The sequence below is a fragment of the Sardina pilchardus genome, chromosome 5 (assembly GCF_963854185.1).
Source record: "Sardina pilchardus chromosome 5, fSarPil1.1, whole genome shotgun sequence".
Lineage (NCBI taxonomy): Eukaryota > Metazoa > Chordata > Actinopteri > Clupeiformes > Clupeidae > Sardina > Sardina pilchardus.
In genome coordinates, this window is record NC_084998.1 from 35887271 (window position 1) to 35910680 (window position 23410).

Consider the following 23410-nt stretch of genomic DNA (forward strand, 5'->3'; position numbering starts at 1 on the left):
AAAATGAAGGTGATGACTGGCGAAATTAATCAAACGACGTTTCAATAAACCATTGTTGAAATGAATGAAAATGGTTATAGAAAATCGCCTACAGCCTAACGCCGACACAGCTGATTCTTTGATTGATTCTAAGCTGTTTTGATGTAGGGGATGGGTAAACTGGCGCGCTACAAACATGCTACCAATCAAATGTAATATTAGTAGGACTAGCCTACTTAGACACTTTAGTCATAGGCAACGTTGCCATGTTAATTTGGGCTAGAAGTGCTTGCTTGTGGCGTTCCTGTCCGCTGCTTCTCCCGTTGTGTTTGGGAAATTTGACAACAATCAGCTTAAATGTCAAATCATATTTATTTCTCTTTGTCGCCATGGTTTGCGGGAAACGCGGAGAAACGAGATGGTCAGTCCTCATATTTTTTCTTCACGTTTCGTTATAAGAAATATATAAGCTAAGTAATGTAAGCTTAAGTCTCCTTCTGTATTGAACAGATGCTCGGCATGTCAGATTACAGTTGCAGAGTTTTCGAATGTTTTACAACCCAGCTGGTATCCGCTGTTCATTCCGACATATCCCTACTCGGCGGTATTTAACTTTTTTTTTTTCAAACAACGTGCCATTCCGACATGAGGTCATTAATAGGCTATTAATATCATAACTATTAGGCTATCATTAGGCTTACTATGCATGGCAGTTTAAATGGAGGCCGGGGAGAGCGTGCGGCAGCTATTGTTATGTATGGAGCTGGCTTAACAAAAGTTTTGTGCGTTTTATATATATATATATATATATATATATATATATATATATATATTATATATATATATATATATATATATATATATATATATAGAGAGAGAGAGAGAGAGAGAGAGAGAGAGAGAGAGAGAGAGAGAGAGAGAGAGAGAGAGAGAGAGAGATTCCTGCATGCTGCATTACCCTTAGCCTATACCTTGTGGATGTTTTTTTTTATCATTAGAATACAGCAGGACAGGATGCCTTTTATCTATCAAACGCAAAAGCTGAGATTGTTGGAAGGACTAGGCTACTCAACAAACTTGTTTTTCGTTTCTGGGGGATCTCGTTATCGTTTTGGATTGTCGGATTTTATACTTATTGTATATATAGGATGAACAAAGTCTATGGACTTCCTATATTAAATCCAGTAGCCTAATAATTAGGCTATGTGCCACGTCCGATTTCGCAAGTGGTGTAGTAGGCTACATTTAAAAATCGACAGCCATCTGTGAGATCCATTTCATGAAGAGCAATTGTCTTGTGCGATCATTCCCCCTCCCCCACACTCGTCTAACCAGTTCACTACATTATAGCCAACCTATATGCGGCATTGAGGACGACTGCCTCCCTCCCCCCTTCTCTCTCGACAGACACTTGAGCCCGACACTATGTAAATGTAAAAATGTGTGTGAGTGTGCGCTGAACCACGAATTCACATATTAACTTTTCTTTTCAGCAGTCATCGCAAACATAAAAAAATCGCAAAACTGAGAAAATCTTCCATTTTTTTAATAAAACGATGCCTTTTGTCTTGATGGGTTCCGGAGAGGTTCGTAGAGTGGGTTTTGAACACCGGTCGCTGGCGTGCGGTAAATATGCCTCAACTAGTTGCGCCACAGTTAGCCTACATACAGTATTAACACTTGCCAACAAATATATGGGATTCAGTCAGTCGAGTTTATTTATTCGCGGCATGCACTTGAAACGCCGATCAAAAGTTCTGACATGTTAAACTGACGTTAGTTAATAATTCACCACATGATAAAATGCTGTCATATAGCTTCACGCACAGCAGCCTACGGTAGTCTATGCCTATCTCTGAATCAACATGAACATCTATACGATACATAAGTTGCTAGAAACTTATTTTGCGGAGCTAGGCCTACAAGTCGATGGTTACAATGAATCACCCTCTCTGCCCTATCGCATATCTGACCATCCATTGTTACAATGTTACAAAATGCGCGATCTTCTCCATGCATGCAGCCTACGGTTATAAGTAAAGTGACAAGCATAGGCATGTATTAAAGAGATTTCTGTTAAATACATCTTATTTTCAGTTGTCAAAAGTGGTGGGGACAAAATCTGTGATAACAAGTGCTGGTACATAATAGGCTACCCAGCGTCGCCGGTTAAAATGAACATGCCTCTGTTTTAAAATAGCCTATACACATTTCCAAGTATTCCTAGCATGTAAATGTAGCCTAAATGTCCATCTTGTCCATCTCTTTCGTCTTCGCCTTGACAATAACCTATTCACGGAAATGCGGTCTTGTAACCGTAATGAATGAATGAATTAATCTAAGGTTGCCTATCGAGTCTTTCAGGTTGAATTGAAGGCTATTTCCTTCTAAAACCATTTTCATTAATTTCAACAATGGTTTATTGAAACGTTTGATTAATTTCGCCAGTCATCACCTTCATTTTAATGATTAAATGAGACGGATTAAATGAGACGGATATGCGGAGCATTTCTCTCCCTCTCCATTGACCAAAACGTTGCTCTGGCATCTCTGCTGGACTGACTGAGTTATAGGCTACGTCGCGTGAGAGAGCTGTGAGGTAGGCTGTAAAACATTCGAAAACTCTGCAACTGCAATCTGACATGCCGAGCGCGTTTTCTCCGCTTGTCACCAGCGCGGTGTCTTCGGGTTTTTCCGTGTTTTCCGGCATGAGCCGAACCTTCATGTTAATAGGGCGGTCTTATGTTGCCCCCTTGCGGTTCCAGTTTTAATTACAAAGTCCCGAACCTTCGGGATTCCCGATGTGCGGCAAAGAAAGGAGTATTCTCAACCCGTACCATCTCTAATTACAGACATCAATCTGTTTGGATATGTCCCTCTGGGTCAAGTTTGGTGTTGACAAAAATGACAAAATTCGTGAACGAAATAATCTTTGAAGTGTTTTGGATGAAATCCAAAATGGCGGAAAATCTGTCATGGCGGAAAACGAGGTCATAGGGTTCGTTGAACTGGGTCAGGTCCAAGGATTACAACGATACCTGATTTTTGAAAATCAGACCAACAGGTCAAAAGTTATGTGCCTGAATGCACATCCAACTTTGACCTGTTGGTTGCGCTAGAGTGTATAAGGTGCCAACATGAACTTTGGTGACATGAATTATGGGACTGTCCCTAATCAGTGTGCCAAATTTCACAACTTTTTACCATACGGTTCTATGGGCTGCCATAGACCTCTGAAGTTCGCCTACAAAAAAGCCACCATCTTTGCCCAAATAAGGAGATCCGGTATCTTGAGATTTTTTCTATGGGAAAATAACATGGGGATTTTCAATTATCGCACCTGTTAAACTCTCGCCGGGGATGATGACATTGGAAATGCAGACGTTTCTTCACTACAAAGTTTGTCCACTGCCGTCTAGTGGATACTGTGATCTTCGGTAGGTGAAGACGGCACACTTTGATCTTTGCTACCCCAGAGCTAACCATGCAACTTGCCATAGGCAGTTAGCTTCAATTAACTCCCGGATCTCCTTATATGGGCAAAGATGGCAGCTTTGGATCCTTTTTGTAGGCGAACTTCAGAGGTCTATTGACTTCCATTATGGAAGCGTGATAATAATAATAAGAAAATTACGCAATACAATGGGTGCCTTCGCAGCTTCGCTGCTTGGCCCCCAATCACACACATCCATTTTTTTCATCCAAGTTTTATCGGGTGCGAGATCCCAAAAATGTTCAAAGGCAACGTAAAAATCCGCACACCGAAAATCTCCGAATACAGTATTTACTTAGTAACATTTCAGGCTTTACAGCCCTTCCTCAGACTCCTGTAACATTGACCTTTGACCCCATAATCATAATCAGCCTGTCTACTTTGTAGTGATGAATTGTGCAACGTCTGATGGAGATCCTTGGGAGATGTTGTCCAAGTTATATAAGCTATTCAATACTATGAAATGCCAGCTTTTAGAGTAAACAGCAGAAACGGGAATCTCCAATTATTTACTTGGAAATCACCATGGACACAGAGGGGCCTCATTACTCACCTGATTAATGGCATGAGATGATCATTAAACTGCTTGTCAAAGAGATGGAAGATAGTGTTGGCTTGTTGTACTACGTCAAGGAAGTATAGGTTGGCATTTTTTGCATCAGCTGATGGGATGGCTGTAATACAAAAGAAATTACGATCAAAACTTTATTGGATTCTTCATCAGTGTTTCCCACATATAGACTAATCTTGTGGCGGTGCGCCACAGATTCAGCACTGGCTACCACATATTGCGTTTCATTATTCTTTTTTTTTTCTTTTTTTAATGCTATTGAAAAACACGCAGCATTCGTTAACACTAGAAGATGGTGTGCGCTCAAAACTCAGAAAGTGCGTGCGCACAGAAATATTCTGATTTATAAAACCGTGCGCACGCACTTTCCACGCCAATTTCCCTTTATAAATCAAGCTCTACTCTACATTTGCGGCACCTGTGCGTACCTCAAGACACACTCATAATTGCTTATAAATATTCAGCGAAACGCCCTTAATGAATATTGATGTCTGTGGACAACATGCCAAAAACAGCGAAAGACAAAAAACGCAACTTATTGACTGTTTCTGGGTTCATAAATGGCGTGAGCAGCCACCGTTTCAGCGGATATCCACTGTCACCTACAACATAACTTGAATGAGTACAGGGTTGAATGTTTAGAAATGGTCGAAAAATTGGATTTAAACACGATCCCGCACCTACAGTAGAAGCCACCATCGTGCACAGCTCCAGCATTCAGTCTGCGCCCAACGCTGCTACAGTAGCCTATGTCTCAATATGAATCAGGCCAACATTTGTGAGCAACATGTCCGTGTCACATATACAGTGCCTATAGAAAGTCATCATACCCTTTTGAAATAGTTACTTTTTTTGTCTTACAGCCTGAAATCAAAACCCATTTTTAAAAAAATATTTTCCAGTTTTATTAACAAATTTAGCTGTACAACATCAAAATAATGAAAAAAAAAAAAAAACAGTTCTGAAGATTAATAAAAAATTAAAAACTAGAATAACAGGGTTGGAAAAGTCATCATACCCCTGACTTAATACTTTGTAAAGCTCCCTTTTGCTTTCATTACAGCCATCAATATGTTTGGATATGTTTCTATTATAGCTTTGCACACCTAGATAGGGGAATATTTGCCCAATTTTCCGTACAGAAATGTTAAAATTTAGTCAAATTCTGTAGGGAATGGCGATGGACTGCTATCTTCAAGTCAATCCACATATTTTCTATAGGATTTAAGTCAGGGCTCTGACTTTGCCACTCAAGGATATTCACCATCCTATCCTTAAGCCACTGCTTTGTTCTTTTGGCAGTATGTTTAGGATTATTGTCGTGTTGGAAGGCGAATGACCTCCCCATCCTCAGCTGTCTAGGAGAGGGACGCAGGTTTTCCTTAAGAATGTGGGTGTACTTGGCAGCATCCATTTTCCCTTCTATCCTGACCAATTGCCCAGTTCCCGCTGAAAAGAAACATCCCCACAACATAATGTTGCCCCCACCATGCTTCACACTAGGTATGGTGTGTTTTGGGTGGTGTACTGTGTTGGTTTTCGCCAAACATTGCGCTTGGAGTTCAGTGCAAAAACACATCTGGAATATTCTGCTACCATGTGGAAAAAGCTTATATGGTCAGATGAGACTAAGATCGAACTTTTTGGAGACTAAGATTGACGTTTTTGGACTGAGCTCCAGGCGCTAACCAAACACAGTATACACACCCAAACACACCCAAAACACACCATACCTACTTTGAAGCATGGTGGGGGCAACATTATGTTTTGGGGATGTTTCTCTTCAGCGGGGACTGGGCAATTGGTCAGGATAGAAGGGAAAATGGATGCTGCCAAGTACACCAAAATTCTTGAGGAAAACCTGCGTCCCTCTCCTAAACAGCTGAGGATGGGGAGGTCATTCGCCTTCCAACACGACAAAAATCCTAAACATACTGCCAAAAGAACAAAGCAGTGGCTTAAGGATAGGATGGTGAATATCCTTGAGTGGCAAAGTCAGAGCCCTGACTTAAATCCTATAGAAAATATGTGGATTGACTTGAAGAGAGCAGTCCATCGCCATTCCCTACAGAATTTGACTAAATTTTAACAATTCTGCACGGAAAATTGGGCAAATATTCCCCTATCTAGGTGTGCAAAGCTATAATAGAGACATATCCAAACAGATTGATGGCTGTAATGAAAGCAAAAGGAAGCTTGACAAAGTATTAAGTCAGGGGTATGATGACTTTTCCAACCCTGTTATTCTAGTTTTTAATTTTTTATTAATTTTCAGAACTGTTGACTTTTTTTTCATTATTTTGATGTTGTACAGCTACATTTGTAAATAAAACTGGAAAATATATATTTTTAAATGGGTTTTGATTTCAGGCTGTAAGACAAAAAAAAGTAACTATTTCAAAAGGGTATGATAACTTTCTATAGGCACTGTATAACTTGGACATTGAGGGAATGAAAATGCTTCCTGTTAACAAAGGCACATTTATTTTCACTCTGTGCTCTTATAGCAATATGATTGCAGTCAATAGCACAGATCACATTTGGGAAATTGCGTTTTTATTTGCCTGTTCACCATGTAAGTAAAGTTGATGTAGTTTGGTGATGAAGCAGTTACACCTCCTAACACATCTGGCAAATTTCGGCTGAAGGTTGGCTATCCCAGTCCGGTCAGCCAGTTCTCGATTCAGCCAGTGGCAAGAAAGCCGATGCAAGTCAGCACTTGCAGCGAGACTGGGATGGCATGATTCGGGCGGGTACCTCTTGGCAAATCCCTCTTATTGTATATAGCCTACCATTTGCAAGCTAACAAGCAACATGTTTGAGCCTTGATGCATTATTGACAAATAACACAATATGCATGAAAGCCATAAGTGGATAATTAACAAAACATATATAGCCTATCAACATGTCTTTCTCGCATCAAACAAGATGGAACTTTTGACGGGCGCACGAAACAACAATCAACCACGTTTTAAATTTTAAACAGGATAAGGTTAAGGCAGTTATGTCATTGATGCGCGTCATTGCACGATGTTATGTTTGTGTTAAACTTCGATTATTGAACCAATTTCGGGTCGTTGTACCCGTTTCCTCCTGAGGTCGCACTTTCTGCTTTTCCCTTTTTTGTGCGTACACATGGGTCAGAGCTTGCGTGGAGGTGCGCACATTTTACTGTCAAGTTCACTTTTTATAAATACCAAAGCTTGCGTAGAACGAGGCGTACGATTCTTTTGTGCGTACGCATCGTTTATAAAGGAGGCCCCTGGTCCCTGCCACCTGCTGGACTGTCTCCAGTCCAGCCCCTATCACTGAGCTAGCCTTCCTAATGAGCTTATCCACTCTGTTCCTGTCTGCAGTGCGGGCTCCCTCTCCCCAACAGGCCACAGCAAAGAACAGGGCACTGGCCACCACTGTGTGGTAGACATTGCAGAGCAGAGGTTGGCAGATGTTAAAAGATCTCAGCCTCCTTAGGAAGTAGAGTCTGCTTTGTCCCTTACGATACACCACCTCCATGTGGCTCTTCCAGCCCAGCTTGTCGTCCAGTTGCACACCAAGGTACCTGTGGTTGGTAACCATTTCCACCTCGCTGCCCTTCATCACCACAGATGTTAAAGCAACAGGCCTGAAATCGTTGTTCTCACGTGGACAAGGTTTCTTAGGTACTGGATTATTATTATTGCTTTTTTCCAACCTGTGGGTATTGTGTGTGTGTGTGTACAGAGAGCTGGAACACTGGACCCCAAGCTGGTGCAAGTTCTTGTGCAAAATCTTGTCGGATTAGTGGTGAAATCCCATCTGGCCCACTCGCTTTCTTTGTATGCAAATCTGCTTTCACATGCTTTCACAACAGTAGGGGTATCAATAACTATTTGTACATAGTCTATGTTGTCATTACATGGTATACTTGAAGCCACATCATCTGCATTCACAATATCAAACCTTTTATAAAATAAATTCAATTCATTTGCACGTTCCTGCTCATTGCAAACATTAAGTGTCCTTGCCCTGCTTTTTAAATTTGTCATGTCCTTTACAGAGTCCCACATCCTTTTTGTGTCATTATTTAGGAATGTTTCTTTGATCTTTAGCCTATGTTTTTCCAGCAGTACGGGTTGCAATGATTAAAATCATCCCAGAATGAAGATTGGCGCGTCGGGTTTGTTTTGGAGTTGCTGATGGACGCAGTCCGCAATGCAAGAGGCAGCCCTTGCTGCATTACCACTCGGGGGTATGTATACTACACAAACAAAAATATTCCCAAAATCCCTGGGCAGGTAAAAAGGTCTTAAACTTAAGCTCGAGTTCGACGTCGGGTGAGCACACTTTATCCTTGACAGCATAGTTTGTACACCATGCGTGTCTGATACAGACACAAACGCCCCCTCCCCTTCTTTTCACCGAGCCCCCATTCCTGTCCAACCGAACATTGGTGAACCCCTGTACCTGGGTCAGTTGGTCTGGAAAGTCCTCTTGGAGCCAGGTCTCAGTGAACGCCATCAAGCATGCCTCTCTGTACTCGTGGCAACACCTCGTGTTTAAGCGTAGCTCATCAAACTTATTCCTCAGTGAGCGCGCGTTGCTGAAGATGATTGAGGGCAGTGGTGGTCTGTCGCGTCGCCGTCGGAGTCGTTGCCGAATGCCCCCTCTTCTCTGTCTGTCTCGCTGCCGCACCAAATGGTCAGGGACATTTTCTAAAATTCCAGGCTCCTGATCGCAGTGCTAAGAGCAGCTCCCTTCCGTAGCGTAGCACCTGCTCGCTTCCTCCAGGTGAGCTGTTAACTTCGGCGTATTCCGCCCAGACCAGTGATGCGGTGATCAGGATCCCCAAAACTGTGTGCACAATCATTCTCCGCATACTGCCAGGAGAACTTACAGCCTCTGGACACTAACTTAGACAGTCGACACACTTGACAGATAACGTTATTGGGACTAGGGATGTAACGATTACCGGTGTGACGGTAAACCATGATAAAAATGTGGACGATAACAATTACCGTGTACATTTCGAATATCATTATTATCACGGTTGATACTACGGTGTGGTAACCGCGTGTTTAATTCTTCCCAGCTTCATCCAAGCCTGCTTTTGATACAAGCTGGTAGGCTACTAAACAAACAAAACTTTACCTTACTAATTCTGTTGTCTAATTGATGGATTTAATGATTCGGATAAGGCTACACCTGCTATTAAAGGGCGCAACATTTTCACCCCAAAACATGCGCTGTATCATGTAGCCACTCTGCGTCTTTTTATGTAGGCCTACACGTTCACATTAAATCTAGGCTATTCCACTAACGTTATCAGGAGAATGCCGTGAAGTGTTATGTTGAGCGCCGGGTGTCACTCATTGGATATAACAGATATACAGATAAACAGATAAGTTAAGCTATAAGCAGCCAATTTAACATTTCCAACCGAGGAAAAAGTGAGCACAATGCCACGGTAACCTACCTACAGTAGGCTATGGAATCTAGTTCATTTAGGCCTACTGTTTAATTCAATTTCCGAAAATAGCTACACAGCCTATTGGCAAACTTTTACACGTTGAGAGAGTTCCATCTAGGTAACTATCCCGTTAGCTCACGCGTCATGTCTATCATTAATAGGCCTACAGTAGCCTAGTGCTCATCAAATCATAGAAGTTAACATTGCAAGACACTTACCTTTTCTATGATCCCAGCAATATTTTTTATTTTGAACATTAATTGTATTCAATGAAAACAAGTATCCTTGAACTATGCGTGACTACTTTCCTAAAACCGAATGAAGGTTAATATAATTACTTCACGTATCTCTTAAAGTGACAGGCACTCAATTAGACTACACAACACCCCTGTCATTAAAGACAAGTGTAATAGTTTAAAAATCAATATGAAGTATTCAAATTTAAGAATATTTTTAGCTATAAAATGCAGATATTATAAACTATTATCAAAAAATATAAAGTTTATGAATTCAAAATATGCAATAGAAATGTGAATGATCGGTATCATGCTGAAGGCAATAAGGGTTTGTCTATATTTTTAATGTAATAAACACGGTCACACTTTTTTTTAAATACCGTGATAGTACCGAAAACCGTGATAATTTTGGTCACTATAACCGTGGGGTTAAATTTTCATACCGTTACATCCCTAATTGGTACGCGACAAACTTGTTAAAACATTAAAAAACAAATAAACAAACACACAACCTCTCGTGCCCAGGTCGCAACAGTGCTGCGCCACCGGAAGTAGTGTTGCCAATATCACTACACAGACGTGCATACCATACAATATTTGATGACAATCGATTATTTTGATGTTATAGGTTAGACACTAAAAATGACCACCATAGATTACGCTGCCGCTCATAAATGCGGTAGTAATCTTTTTGTAATATAGGCGGTCTTGGGCATCTCCACGTCCTCGGAAGTTCCCCAAACCTAGAGAACGCACACAGATCTGAGCTGAAAGCCTAGTTTGACAAATTCACCCGTGAGTGAGTTTCGTGATACCACTCAACTCTGATTGCGACTATCGTATTTGTCGATCTAGGTTATCCAAGGAAAACCTGGTTATGTTCAGCGAGATTCGTAGTATACCCCACTGGTCAGAAACAGTGTGCATTTAGCTACAGGATATTTCAACTTCACTGTAATTAAGACCATTACAGAAAGTCATTCCTGCCCACTGCTAAAATAATTTACAATGACTCCCCTCAGTGCTGGGAGAGGACAATCATACAGGGAGATGATACACAGTTTACATTACCTCTATATTCTAATTAAGGACCGCTTAATAAGAGAGTGGATTCCTTCCATTTCAAAGCAAAAAAAGTATTTCTGTGCAGCATAACTCAATTGGTTTGGCCTAGACTCCAATTCAATATAATTTAAATATGTACAATTTGATCAATTTAAGCAATATGTAAATCACCAAGGCTCAAAATGAAGTTAGTACCTGATAGACCAATTTCCAGGGCATAGTCAATGTGATCCACACAAAGGTGATCCACTAGTAGTAGAAAGATACAGAAGGCATTCCTAGGTAGGTCGGCAGGGTCTGAGAGCTGGCAAAATGAAGACAAAATGAGAAGTTGCAAAAACCCACCATAATAAGCAACAGTATTAATTCTAGTTGCTCAAAGCTCACCTTATGGCACCTTTCAAAGGCACGACGTGTTTCTTGCAATAAATTGACAACAACCTCCTGTGACAAGAAGGTCTCACCATGTGTATCAATACTTGGTCCCAGTGGTAGGTTAGTGTGTTGTCTTATGCGTTCCTTCAGTTCCTGGATACTATATGAATATGTTAGAAAAAAGCATACACCATATTCAGTGTTCATCTGTAACAGTCACACATGCAAATCAAGGATTTAAAATAAGCTAATAAACTGAAATTTCCTATACCTATTCCTATTCCTATGTGAGAGGGTTAGAATGCTTAGTTATCTCTTTGTCGATCAGTTAGGGGATCAGGGTCCGGTACCATAAGCTCATCAAAGATTAGTCACAAAATTAAATTAAAAATTGTTCATTTATTGTTTGCTGAAGTGTTAGAAAAATGTAAACATTAAAAGCGAAAATGTTGAAACTTGACTCTAGTTCAGAAAAAGAGTAAAAAATGCACAAAAGAGGGACACTGTGGCGCTACAGCATCCATACCACATTTAAGTCCAAGTGCCCAAGTTCAACCTGGGTCATTTCCTGATCCCACCCTATATCTCTCTCCCACTTGCTTCCTGTCTCTCCTGTCACTGTCCTCTCAATAAAGGCCTAAAAGGCCAAACATATACAACACAAATCCACACTAAACAGACAGAGCTACTGGAAAAGCTGCCACTCACTCATAGGGTTGGGTATCGTTTGGGTTTTATCCGATACCGGTGCCAAATTGATTCCTTTTTTTTTTACAATGAAATGGTCTAGCATGAATAGGCTATGTGCATGGAAGGCTGTTCAAGTACATCATTTGTTTCAGGCATTAGCTGTGTTGTATCTGCATCTTATCTTATATTTAGCTCCTTATATGTTCACTCCAACAAGATATGGTTACCCCAATAATAACAATTTTAACACACACAAAATATGAAATTTAACTGTTATACTCAATTTACTATCACTGTCTCATTGCTTCTATGCATAATATATTTAAATGTTGTAACAGCTTGCCATGGGTGCACACACAATGGTAAGCTCTGCTTTCATGTTCATCCAATATAGGCCTAGGTGGCTTGCTATAAGGTAGGCTATGTTAAAATGGCTTGCCATAGAACTGCCAGGACAAATGCATTTCTAAGTAATCTAATGTAACGTTGAGGGACTCTGCTTTCAAGTTCGTTCAGTGTGTTCCCAAATGCTTCAAGAAATATGTCTTCCCTCATAATACGGAATAGTTTTAAACATGTTACATATGCTGATGTTGAAGTGTTTTGATTCCCAGCGCTTGTAGGCATTTAAAAAAAAGCAACTAGTAGCCAATGCGCTAACTCTGCATGAGCAGCTTAATTAGCGATACCTACGCCGGAGATGGTTAGCCTATTTGACAGCTCAGGGATATCAACGCAGAGGTATGTTTGTAACCTGCATATTTATGGTTTTGCAAGCTAACATTTAACGTGATCTTCATATTCATTGTGATACTATATTGGCCTCATGCATATGAAAAAATTATGTAAAAATTGTGCTAATTATGTTGTAAGGAACACACAAACAACGTTTTCACATTACAATTGGTTGATAACACTTCAAATAGACCCCAGTTAGCGCATTAGCAAGGTTATTGAGTAAAGTAGGCTATACTGTTGATGTTGTTTCATAGCCTTTTCTGTACTGTGAGATTTTGACAAGAGCTACTTGACATGGGCTCACGTGAGCTCTCAAACACTGTCCACTAATCTACGGCATGTGGTGCATCCCTCTGCTTTAAAGGGATAATCCGGAGTGAAATGCACTTTAGATCAATTTTTCAGACTATTGGGAGTACCTACGTTGAGTTGACACCAAAATAATGTCATTCGGATGTAAACTGCTCACAAAAAGTAAGGAAACTTGACTTTGGCCCATTATATCTCCCCTTTAGTAATACCAACCAGTAAAGTGTTTCATATCATTTTTATCGTTGATTTGTCACCTTTACAATGAGGTATAGCTGGTAAGCATAGGGCAATCATGGAATGAGCAACAGAAGCAAACGTGTAAGTAGTGCCAACGAAAAATGTGCCAAAATAGCCTGTTATGCTGTTGGAATTCACCTTTGTTACTTCAAGCATTGACGATTGCACTCTCCCACAGAAATGAGGAAAACAAAACATGTTAGGCATACATTTGTTCATTTTATACTCCGTGTCAGGGTCCTCAGTAGCGTGTAGAGGATCCATATGCAGCCACAACAGCTTGGCACCTTCTTCTCATGCTGGTCACCAACCTGGCTACATTCTGCTGTGGGATGGCATTCCATTCCTCGATAAGGATCTGTTGTAAGTCAGCCAACCTGGTTTTGTTGGTGACTCTGGCACGTACTTCATGCCCAAGCTGATCCCACAAGTGTTCACGGCAGGCCATTAGATCCTCTCCACTCCCAAATTCTGGAGGTACTCTCTGATGATCCCAGCTCTATGGGGGCGAGCGTTGTCATCCTGGAGGATGGCAATTGGTCCCATATTCTGGAGATATGGAATTGCCACTGGCTCCAGAATCTCATCCCGGTATCTAACTGCATGATGATTGCCTTCAATGATAACAAGGTCTTTCTTTCGAGTTAGGGAGATATCACTCCACAGCAGAATGTAGCCAGGTTGGTGACCTGCATGAGAAGAAGGTGCCAAGCTGTTGTGGCTGCATATGGATCCTCTACACGCTACTGAGGACCCTGACACTGAGTATAAAATGAACAAATGTATGCCTAACATGTTTTGTTTTCCTCGTTTCTGTGGGAGAGTGCAATCGTCAATGCTTGAAGTAACAAAGGTGAATTCCAATAGCATAACAGGCCATTTTGGCACATTTTTTGTTGCCACTACTTACACGTTTGCTTGTGTTGCTCATTCCATGATTGCCCTATGCTTACAAGCTATACCTCATTGTAAAGGTGACAAATCAACGATAAAAATGATATGAAACACTTTACTGGTTGGTATTACTAAAGGGGAGATATAATGGGCCAAAGTCAAGTTTCCTTACTTTTTGTGAGCGGTTTATTTTGAGAAAGTTCGAGCTCACCGTTTTTAGCCAAAACTCGTTAGCCTGGAAGTGACGCGGGCATGTCCTTTCGCGCTACAAAACGCTATTTTTATACCTCTTCTACTGTTCCAAACAACACTACACTTACGTGGTAGTGAGTAGAGGGTCCCTAAAGCCAAACCGAAGTATCCCCACATCTTTATGTGGTCGGATAGAGAGTCCAGAATGAATTTAATCGAGTCAGTGCCTTTCCGGAAATGTCGCTGCTGCAGCTGGCAACGCTTTAACAACACTTTGTTAACATTTCCGGAAAGGTACGGAACTCTCTATCCGACCACATAAAGACGTGGGGATACTTCGGTTCGGCTTTAGGGATCCTCTACTCACTACCACGTAAGTGTAGTGTTGTTTGGAACAGTAGAAGAGGTATAAAAATAGCGTTTTGTAGCGTCGAAAGGACATGCCCGCGTCACTTCCAGGCTAACGAGTTTTGGCTAAAAACGGTGAGCTCGAACTATCTCAAAATACATCCGAATGACATGATTTTGGGAGTCAACTCAACGTATGTACTCCCAATAGTCCGAAAAATTGATCTAAAGTGCATTTCACTCCGGATTATCCCTTTAAGCATCTAGTGTTTATGTTGGCTAACTGTATCTGGATGTGGTGCTATCATAGCAAGAAGTTAGATATGGCGCATGACGTACAGTGATGCATCGAATTAAAAAAAAAAAAAAAAAAAAAAAATGAAGCACCGAAATGAGGCACCGAAATTCACGTTGTTATTCGGTATGGTTACTACCATTTGCGTCGGCACCGGTTCCATACTAGAACCGTGTTTCGGTGCCCAACCCTACTCACTCATGAGTCTACTAAAGAGTAAAATGGTAAGAGCTGTTGGAGGGACATACCTGCCAGTGCCAAGTGGTCTCTTCTGATGGTTCTTGGAGTCGTAATAACGTTGCAGAATCATGGCACTGCGACTTTGTAGGTACTGACGTTCCATCTCAATGTAATTCTCCAGGTAAATGGAGAAAATGTTTTTTATAAGCCTGGATAGGAAGGTGTGCTTGTCTGAACCCAGATTAAACTCCGCCAATTTGTTTGTCAACAGTGTTGTCCTGAAGATTACATTTGAGAGGGGTAGGCAAGAATGTGTGAAATTAGAACATCATTTTTAAAACAGCAAGTTGGTCGAAACCATTTAAACACACAAAGATTTTGCTGATTGTCTGAAGCTAACATTGCAAACATAAGAACAATGTGTTATCTAAATGATAATGTTTACATGTATTTAAACGTACATCATATAGTACATCATATAACACCTTTTCTAAAAGCTGAGCAGTGAAAAACAAAAATAGGAAATATTCATCAAGTATAATAATAGAGCTCGACAGTCCCGCCCCTCCTCCGAGAGAGCTGATTGTCCGGATGTAAATTTCTCATTCATTTCTCCCATTGACATCTGGAAAAATCCGTGTGTAAAGAGTTTTAGACCATGCCTTACCCTGCAGTCACACACGCTACAAGAGACAGCGACAAAGCGACAGGCTGCCGTTCATTTTCAATGGGAGTAGACTTTTGCCAGAGACAAGCGACAAGCTTGCCGCTGTCGCGAGCAAGGCGGGGCTAAAATAGACAAGCAGGCTATTTTATGCAAATGTTGAGCGAAGCGACAAAGCGACTGCCAATCGGAGTGAAGGCAGCGTGACGTTCCGTGTTTGAAAGTAAAGTTGATTTTTTTATCCAAGATGGCGGAGCTAACTAAACGAAGGCAGTATTTCTGTACTAACAAGTAAGTTCAGGGTTTGTTGCCATATATTTTGCTACTTCTAGTGAGAAATATGAACTTTAAAATCCAAAGAGCCAGGTTTTGTAACCAAAAAATATATCTGAAGGCATGTACGAGCTATCGGTCAGCCACCTAGCACGTAGCAATCGTTAGCTGTCAATCACTCGCGAATCACCTCCCCACTCAACGGCAAGTTTGTGGAGTTGTCGCTGTCTCTTGTATCGTGTGTGACTGTAGGGTTAGGCTAAACAGCTACGACGTGACTCATACTTATACAACACATAATTTTGAGCAAAAAAACTGTCAGAAAAACTAAAAAAAGGCAAAGGTACAAGAACTCAAATCCCGTGATGCTTTGCAGACGTACACACATTTCCAACATTTGCAGCCTAACGATAGTTTAACATGGTTCCATATTAATCAGAGAAAAGATGATGATTACTTCCTACCGTTTCCATTGAGTAAATTCAACCCTCAAGATGAGAAAACCGTTCTTTTTCGGAAGACCACACATCGGTTCTGACAGCCCTGCAGCCATTTTAAGTTTTGAAGTTCCAGCGAGACGACAGCTGGACGATAGGCGCGGGAAAAGTTGAGACAGTATGTTTGGGATTGCCATGGCAACGGCGATCTCTACCAATCAAAGGCTCTGCTTTCACCAGTTTTACACGTTAGGGTGTTGGGTGTAGTACTCTCTCGTTAAATCGTGAATAAAACATTTATTTCTCAAAACAAGATTGATGCCCCATTAACTTTTGACATCTATATGAGCAGGTATAATCGCTTAGTCACATCGTAGCTGGTTTTAAGTCTACCATGGACGGTTATGATTTTATGGCTTATTCTCCAGTTGTCAATGGAACATTTGTATTGGATTTTTACTTCCGGTCAAGGCTGTGGGCGGGACTGTCGAGCTCTATAACAAAAGTAGTTGCAAGCAGCAATGAGGGGGCCAAGCAGTCAAGCTGGATTTGCTCCCCATAGAGGTCAAAGGTCACCAACAATTATGAGTGTCCTCCTGATGGGGTCTTGAACTTACGTATCGAGTTTGGTTATCATTCCTGAAAGGGTTGCTGAAATATGAGCTCACTTGCTGTTTGGCAGCTTCACCACAAATTTCAATTGGCTATTGCAGGTGAATTTAAAGCAACACTTCACCGTTTTTTCATATTAAACTATGTTATTCTTGAATTTCCCTTTGGGGATCAATAAAGTATCTATCTATCTATCTATCTATCTATCTATTCCCTTAACTAAGACGAGTTGATACATACCTCTCACGTTTCAATGTGTGCACTCACTGGCTCTGTTGCGCGGCGCTACGGTGATAGCACTTAGCTAGCCCAATGCATTCATTAGGATCCAAACAGAGATTAAGTTAGAAGCAACCAAACACTTCCATGTTTTCCCTATTAAAATACAGTTACAGTCACACGACCAAGTATGGTGAGACAAAATAAAATGTGGTGCATTTCTAAGCTGGTAAGAGGGATAACTATATTGTGTGGTGGAATAACATTGGGAGCACTTAGACTTAGCGCAGTAATATCCTCACTCTAAAGTGAAACTGAAAGTGCAAGAGTGAGGATATTACTGCGCCACACAATATAGCTATCCCCGTAGCGCCGCGCAACAGAGCCAGTGAGTGCACGCATTGAAACGTGAGAGGTATGTATCAACTCATCTTAGTTAAGGGAATAACATAGTTTAATATGAAAAAACGGTGAAGTGTTCCTTTAAAATAAAAAAATATGAAAAATCCAGCTGAGAACTTTTTTGCAGCTTGGTCTGAAGATAGTGTTTCAAGTTTCAAGTTTGGTGATAAGACAACATTTGTGACCTGTTCAAATTTTTTTTAACTTTTGATAAAATCCAATATGGCGGAAATTGATACCATAGGGTGCATTGAACTGTGCTTGGTCCAAGGATTCCAACGGTACGTCATTTTTGAAAATCAGGTGAACAGGTCACATGTTGGGCCAACAGATCATGCAATTGTTGCAATATGAAGTAATGTTCAGTACCTGGAGTAGAGGTCATATAGGTTCTTAAGATACTGCTCCACGTCAGAGTGCCGAGACTCATCTAACTTCTCCTTTACATGAGCCTAAAAAAAAAGAAATCGGATAAACAAGTATTAAATGTCTCTGTTTTTAAGCCAAAACAGACCAAAAAGTTATATGAACCACAGCTCTGAGCGAACATCTATATGGGCAGAAATATGTGCCACCAGAAACTGAATTTGAACTGAATTTTGCCCAAGGCTCCAGAGTGCGACCAATTTGCACTGATGCACCTGACGCTGCTCGGGTGAAATCATACATTTCTGTCTCAAGTTTTCATTGTAGACTAATGCGTGGAACTTTACATAGAAGTTTTGTATAGAAGTAAACCCCCTCTCCTAGGCCCGCTTTCTCTCGCTCTCCCTCTCTCTCTCGTGCGCGCTCAATGGACACCCGCCCCTCGACATGCACATTCACTTCGTGAAATCGTGACCCAACGTGTCTCTTCTCAAGTTAGAAAGTGCAATCACGCACTACTTCCTGCTTGTTGCCTATGGGGACTATTTTCAGAGATCACTGCGCCCATGGTACGTTTGCAACTCGCCTTGATTATTAAGCCAGATGAGAGTGTAGTTCCGTGTCAAATCAGCCTAGAAAAACGACAGGTTTCATTTTCAGTTGGTCTTATTGCACTTTCTATCTTGAGAAGAGACACGTTTTAAATGGGAAAATTACCAGAAATCTTAGTCACTTGTAAGCATGATGCTAGCAGGCGAGAAGCTAACAATCTAATCCGATTCAATCCGATATACGCTAGGCTGAAGCTAAAAGTTGTATCGCCAGACTCACAGAATGGCTGGATGAACGGGAAAAAGGTAAATATCAATTGTTTTGCTCGAGGGGAGGTGGGAAATGAGCTTATTTCCAAAAATGGCGGAATATCCCTTTAAAAAAGTAGACACCTCACCCCCAGGCTAACATGAGTCTAAATCACCATGGTAACAACAGGAAAGGTACTAAATCACGTTAGCTTTATCCATTTGAAATAAGCAGGCTAGCTAACAGCATCTGCTTTAACCTGGCTAGATTTAGGCAACAATGTTCCTGCCGACGAATTAAATGTAAACAACCTCAAACGTGTCATGCACACATTAAAAAAGCATGCGGACTGGTAGCTTGCATGGTGAAAGTAACTTAGCTTCATAGCCAACTAACGTTACACTGCCTCGATAGGTGAAGTGGGATAGAACATGGGTGGGTAGGACAAGACGGGAGCAAAATATGTATCTGTTACTTTAGCCAGCAACGACAATCACACTGGCCACTACATGCATTACACAAAAAAGTCTTTAAACGTGTTAAACGTAAATGCACAGGTTCTCTGAGTGAGTAAAAGCTACAGCGCGGTTAATGTCCACTCGGTCCACCATGTTTTTTGTTTTGAAAAGAGTCTTAGGCCTAATACCCAGATTGTGTCCTAGGATATTAGTCGGCGTCTTAACTGCTTTGAACAACAGTATTATTTAGACGTCTATGCTAAGTCTGACTATATCCTTAGTCTAAGTTGTAGTCACTCTCTATCTTAGTGAAACTGGACTCGTCTGCAAGTTTCCGTCATACGAGTTCTCATGAATAATAAAATATCGCGTCCTGCATATCTGAGCTCGATTGCTCTTTCTTCATCCTTAAACTAGCCGGATGTTTGTCACAGTAAATTGAAATTGAATTTTGAGAACTGAATTTGAATTGCGAGAACTGAACATGAGCATATAAAAATTGTTGAATTTTCTTTTTTTTTTTTTAGATTCCTATTACAAACTAATAAATTCAATTTCAAATGATACTATTCAGATTCAGTTTTTCAATGCAATGATTCAACTAAAAAAATACAATTTCAAATGATACTATTCAAATTCAGTTTCTGGTGGCACATATATCTGCCCATACATCTACTTATGGTGATGTCTGAAAGAGCAGTTTGCTGCTTGCACTGAAGGAGGCATTCTCTCTCTCTTCAAAGAGATGAACAACATGTAAACCTCCCTAAAGAGTCCCCTTTAATCCTGCCATGAAGTATGTAGAGGCCTAAGGCTCGACAGAGGTGCACTAACTCTCTACCACTTTTATTTACAAAAAGGTCTAGGTTGTTTCTTTAGTTGAGGTCTGGTGTTGTATATGGGATGATTCTACCAAACACATGACTATTGCCTTGTGAGTCAGTTTAGTCAGGCACATTTCCTGTCCTCGCATTACAATCTCCACACAATAGCACAATTATCACACAGTTATCACTGAAATGGCACATGCCTAATTTTGGCTCAACTGTACAAATGGGGCAAGGGTACAGAAAGTAGTTGGCTAGTTTTTGCAAATGCTTTGCTGCTGCTTAAAAAAAGGAAATTTAGAGCGGCTTCTTTCAGACTTCTCACTTCCATCCCAGTCCTGACAGCCTAAACTAATCTTTTCAGAATAGTCATTGACTTTAGTCATGCTTTTAAACCGTACCTGTAACTTGTTATCAAAAATGCTCTGGATGAGTTTTGCCATCACTGTTTCTGGGCTGCAAAACACCTCCCCCACTTGTTTGTTGACACGCTGACATAAAAGTGCAGTGTCATCAAAAATGTCATTGCACATGTATGCACCCTGAAAGGGAGGGAAGGAGGATGCTCATCAGCTCCAGGACAGACAGTTAATTAAGCATTCAGTTATTAGCTATCTGATCATCCCATTTCACCAAACATTTTTCATACTCACCTCCTGACACTGCTTGATATAGACATCTACACAATGTGCATACCCCTAAAAAACAGAAACATGGAAAATGGTGGTTCAACACACAGACAAGGAAGTTCTCAGTACATGCATTCCTTACATCAGTGGTTCTTCAACTTTTTGTCCAGCGACCCCTCTCTCTCGAACTGGTGAAACGTGTTGTTTTGGGAAATGTTTCGGAGGCAAACATTCTCTCAGTGGCCAGTGCATGAAAAAAACCCCGGCCGTGTCTCGCCTTGTTCAAATGGGTTAAGAACAACCTTTTTGAACAATGCGCCTGATATCTGATCACAAAATCACAGTGTGAAAGACATCCTTAAAGGGACACTTCACCGATTAGCATTAAGCTTTGTATCTTTAGAAAACCAGTCATGTTTTTGAATGGTCGTGCAACATTCCCTCAGTTTGCCTTGAGACGGGAGAAATACGGTTTTCAATGTTGGACTTCCTGCTTTCAATAATGTAAAAATCGTCATTTTACATCATTGAAAGCAGGAAGTCCTATATCTTTGTCGAGTAGATGAAACTACAAACACTTTCCTCATTTTTCCAAGAGGGGGCGCTAGCGGTGGGACTTCACTTGCAGAAACTAAAATATATAGCCGCCATCTTTTTTGGAAGCTATAGGCTCCCGGTCTGTGGAGAAAGCTGATAAGTAACTACGATTTAATATTAAATACTAATTCATTGAATGCTGATATTGAAACTGATATGGCAAATGGGAATTCTGAAGATCTGAATTTGATGCACGAGATGGCCTGTACGAGCTGTAATACAGCACAGAACATCAAGGCCTCCATCAAGGCCTGCAGCAAGCCTGGACGTCGATTAGGATCATTGGCTGTCGATTAGCCTTTGCCTGGGCTAGCTCCGGCTAGCTCAAACTAGAATGGACTAGCTCTCACAAGGTCAGTTATCCTAATGTTATTCACAAGTTATTGCACAAATAGTATTAGCGATACTAATACTTGTTAAAGGTCGGGTATTCTAGCATATGCTGTCAATTTGCGGGACATTTGACATGGAAACAGAGCTGCCAACTCTCACGCTTTCGGCGTGTGACACACGATTTTGCTTGTTCACACACGCACTCACGCCATACATCCATTTTCTCACGCAAAACAAAATCTGATTTTGGGCTGAGACTAGTTCGTTCCTTATAAAACTCCCCAGAAGCGCCACTGTACAGTAGGCTAACCCTATTCGTTGCATAGACATCCAAGTTTGCGACAGAAGGAGAGACCCGCGGGAGAAAATCTGAATCTGGTCGGAGAACTAGGTATGTTGACAATAGGCGCGTTCAAGTTGGCTGCGCAGCACAAAAACTGCGCAGCACAAGATGCACGTGGTTAAAAATCTGTCCACGATGGTCTAGATGGGCGTGTTTTCGACTCGGCAGTCGGTATCACATGGCCTCAACTTATCGCGGGAGCAAGGCGTGGCCAGGCGGCTGCTCCGCAAAAGAGCAGCCGGTCTGGAGGTACTGCGGAGAGCAGCGGAGCCTAGACCCTGCCTTCATGACGTCAGGTCTTTGCCCTAATTGGCTTTTACATCCCTGACGTGTGTGCAGGTGTTTAGATGCCTCCCCATATCCACAAGAGTCCGTGCGGGTCCGTGCCTCGTGATTCGTCACATGGTCAAGTCTAGCCAAGTCTACACTACGGGAAGTAGAGAGTGTACAACTTCATAGCAGCGTTTGTATCCCCTCCCCTGCTGCCACCGGCAGCTCTCGTTGCTGCAAAAGGTCATTTGAGTTGAGTTGAACTTGAACACGGCTAATGTCACCACACCAATCATAGGCCTATCATTAATTAAGAATTCACTCTTAAACTTAACATCTTGAAAGAAATCAGTTTGTGTGGATGAACTTGATTCCCTAGCCTATGTTGACTTTAGACATCGCACTGTTTTGTTTGCTGGAACGTGTGGATTTATGGAGAGAGCTAAATCATAGTGCTCACTAAAATCATAAAGGAACATTGCAAGACACTCATCTCTTATATGATCCCTGAAAGATTTTCTTCAACTTGTTAGTGTTTTGAACATGTATTTTATCTAATGACACAGAAAGCAAAATTAATTGCATCCACATATGTCATGCATCTTTTATTTCACTCGCGTAAAACCGTCAGATAGAAAGCCACCTCACGTATTTCTTAAAGCGACAGGCACTCAATTACACACACCACTAATGCACTCTCAATTAGACCTACAGTAGGCCTACACACCTTTTAAAAATATAATAGGCCTATGAGTAAGTGTAATAGTCTTTAAATCAGTATACAAATTACAATTTTTTTTTAGCTACTAATAATTATGCAGATTGTAAAATACTAAACATTATCAACAAAATGTACAGTTATAAGAATTCCAAAATATATGATATAGACACATGACCATCATTTTCTGTGTGTGTGTGGAGGGTCGAGCAGAATCTTATGGCCACTGGTGTGAATGATCACACAATATTCAATATTAGGTTACTGATGATTAAATCACCAAATACACTAAAATAGTTTTTTAAAAAGTATCGAAATCTTTTGACTCTTGACTTAGTATCCGGATCGAAACAATAATTTTGGTATCGTGACGCGTGCGGGACAAACTTTTGGTCACCCCCGACAGAATC

General features: G+C 41.1%; 1 protein-coding gene across 1 annotated transcript in view; it reads right to left on the minus strand.

Annotated features, from left to right (window-relative positions):
• Positions 1–23410, minus strand: part of exoc5 (exocyst complex component 5) — an 83976-nt gene that overhangs the window by 6673 nt on the left and 53893 nt on the right. Inside the window, exons 8-14 of the mRNA XM_062537384.1 lie at positions 20764–20808; positions 20512–20652; positions 18028–18110; positions 15120–15329; positions 11178–11325; positions 10986–11094; positions 4026–4146 (exon numbers count right to left, since the gene is read on the minus strand). Coding sequence (XP_062393368.1) covers positions 4026–4146; positions 10986–11094; positions 11178–11325; positions 15120–15329; positions 18028–18110; positions 20512–20652; positions 20764–20808 — 857 coding nt within the window. The remainder of the gene's footprint in view (positions 1–4025; positions 4147–10985; positions 11095–11177; positions 11326–15119; positions 15330–18027; positions 18111–20511; positions 20653–20763; positions 20809–23410) is intronic.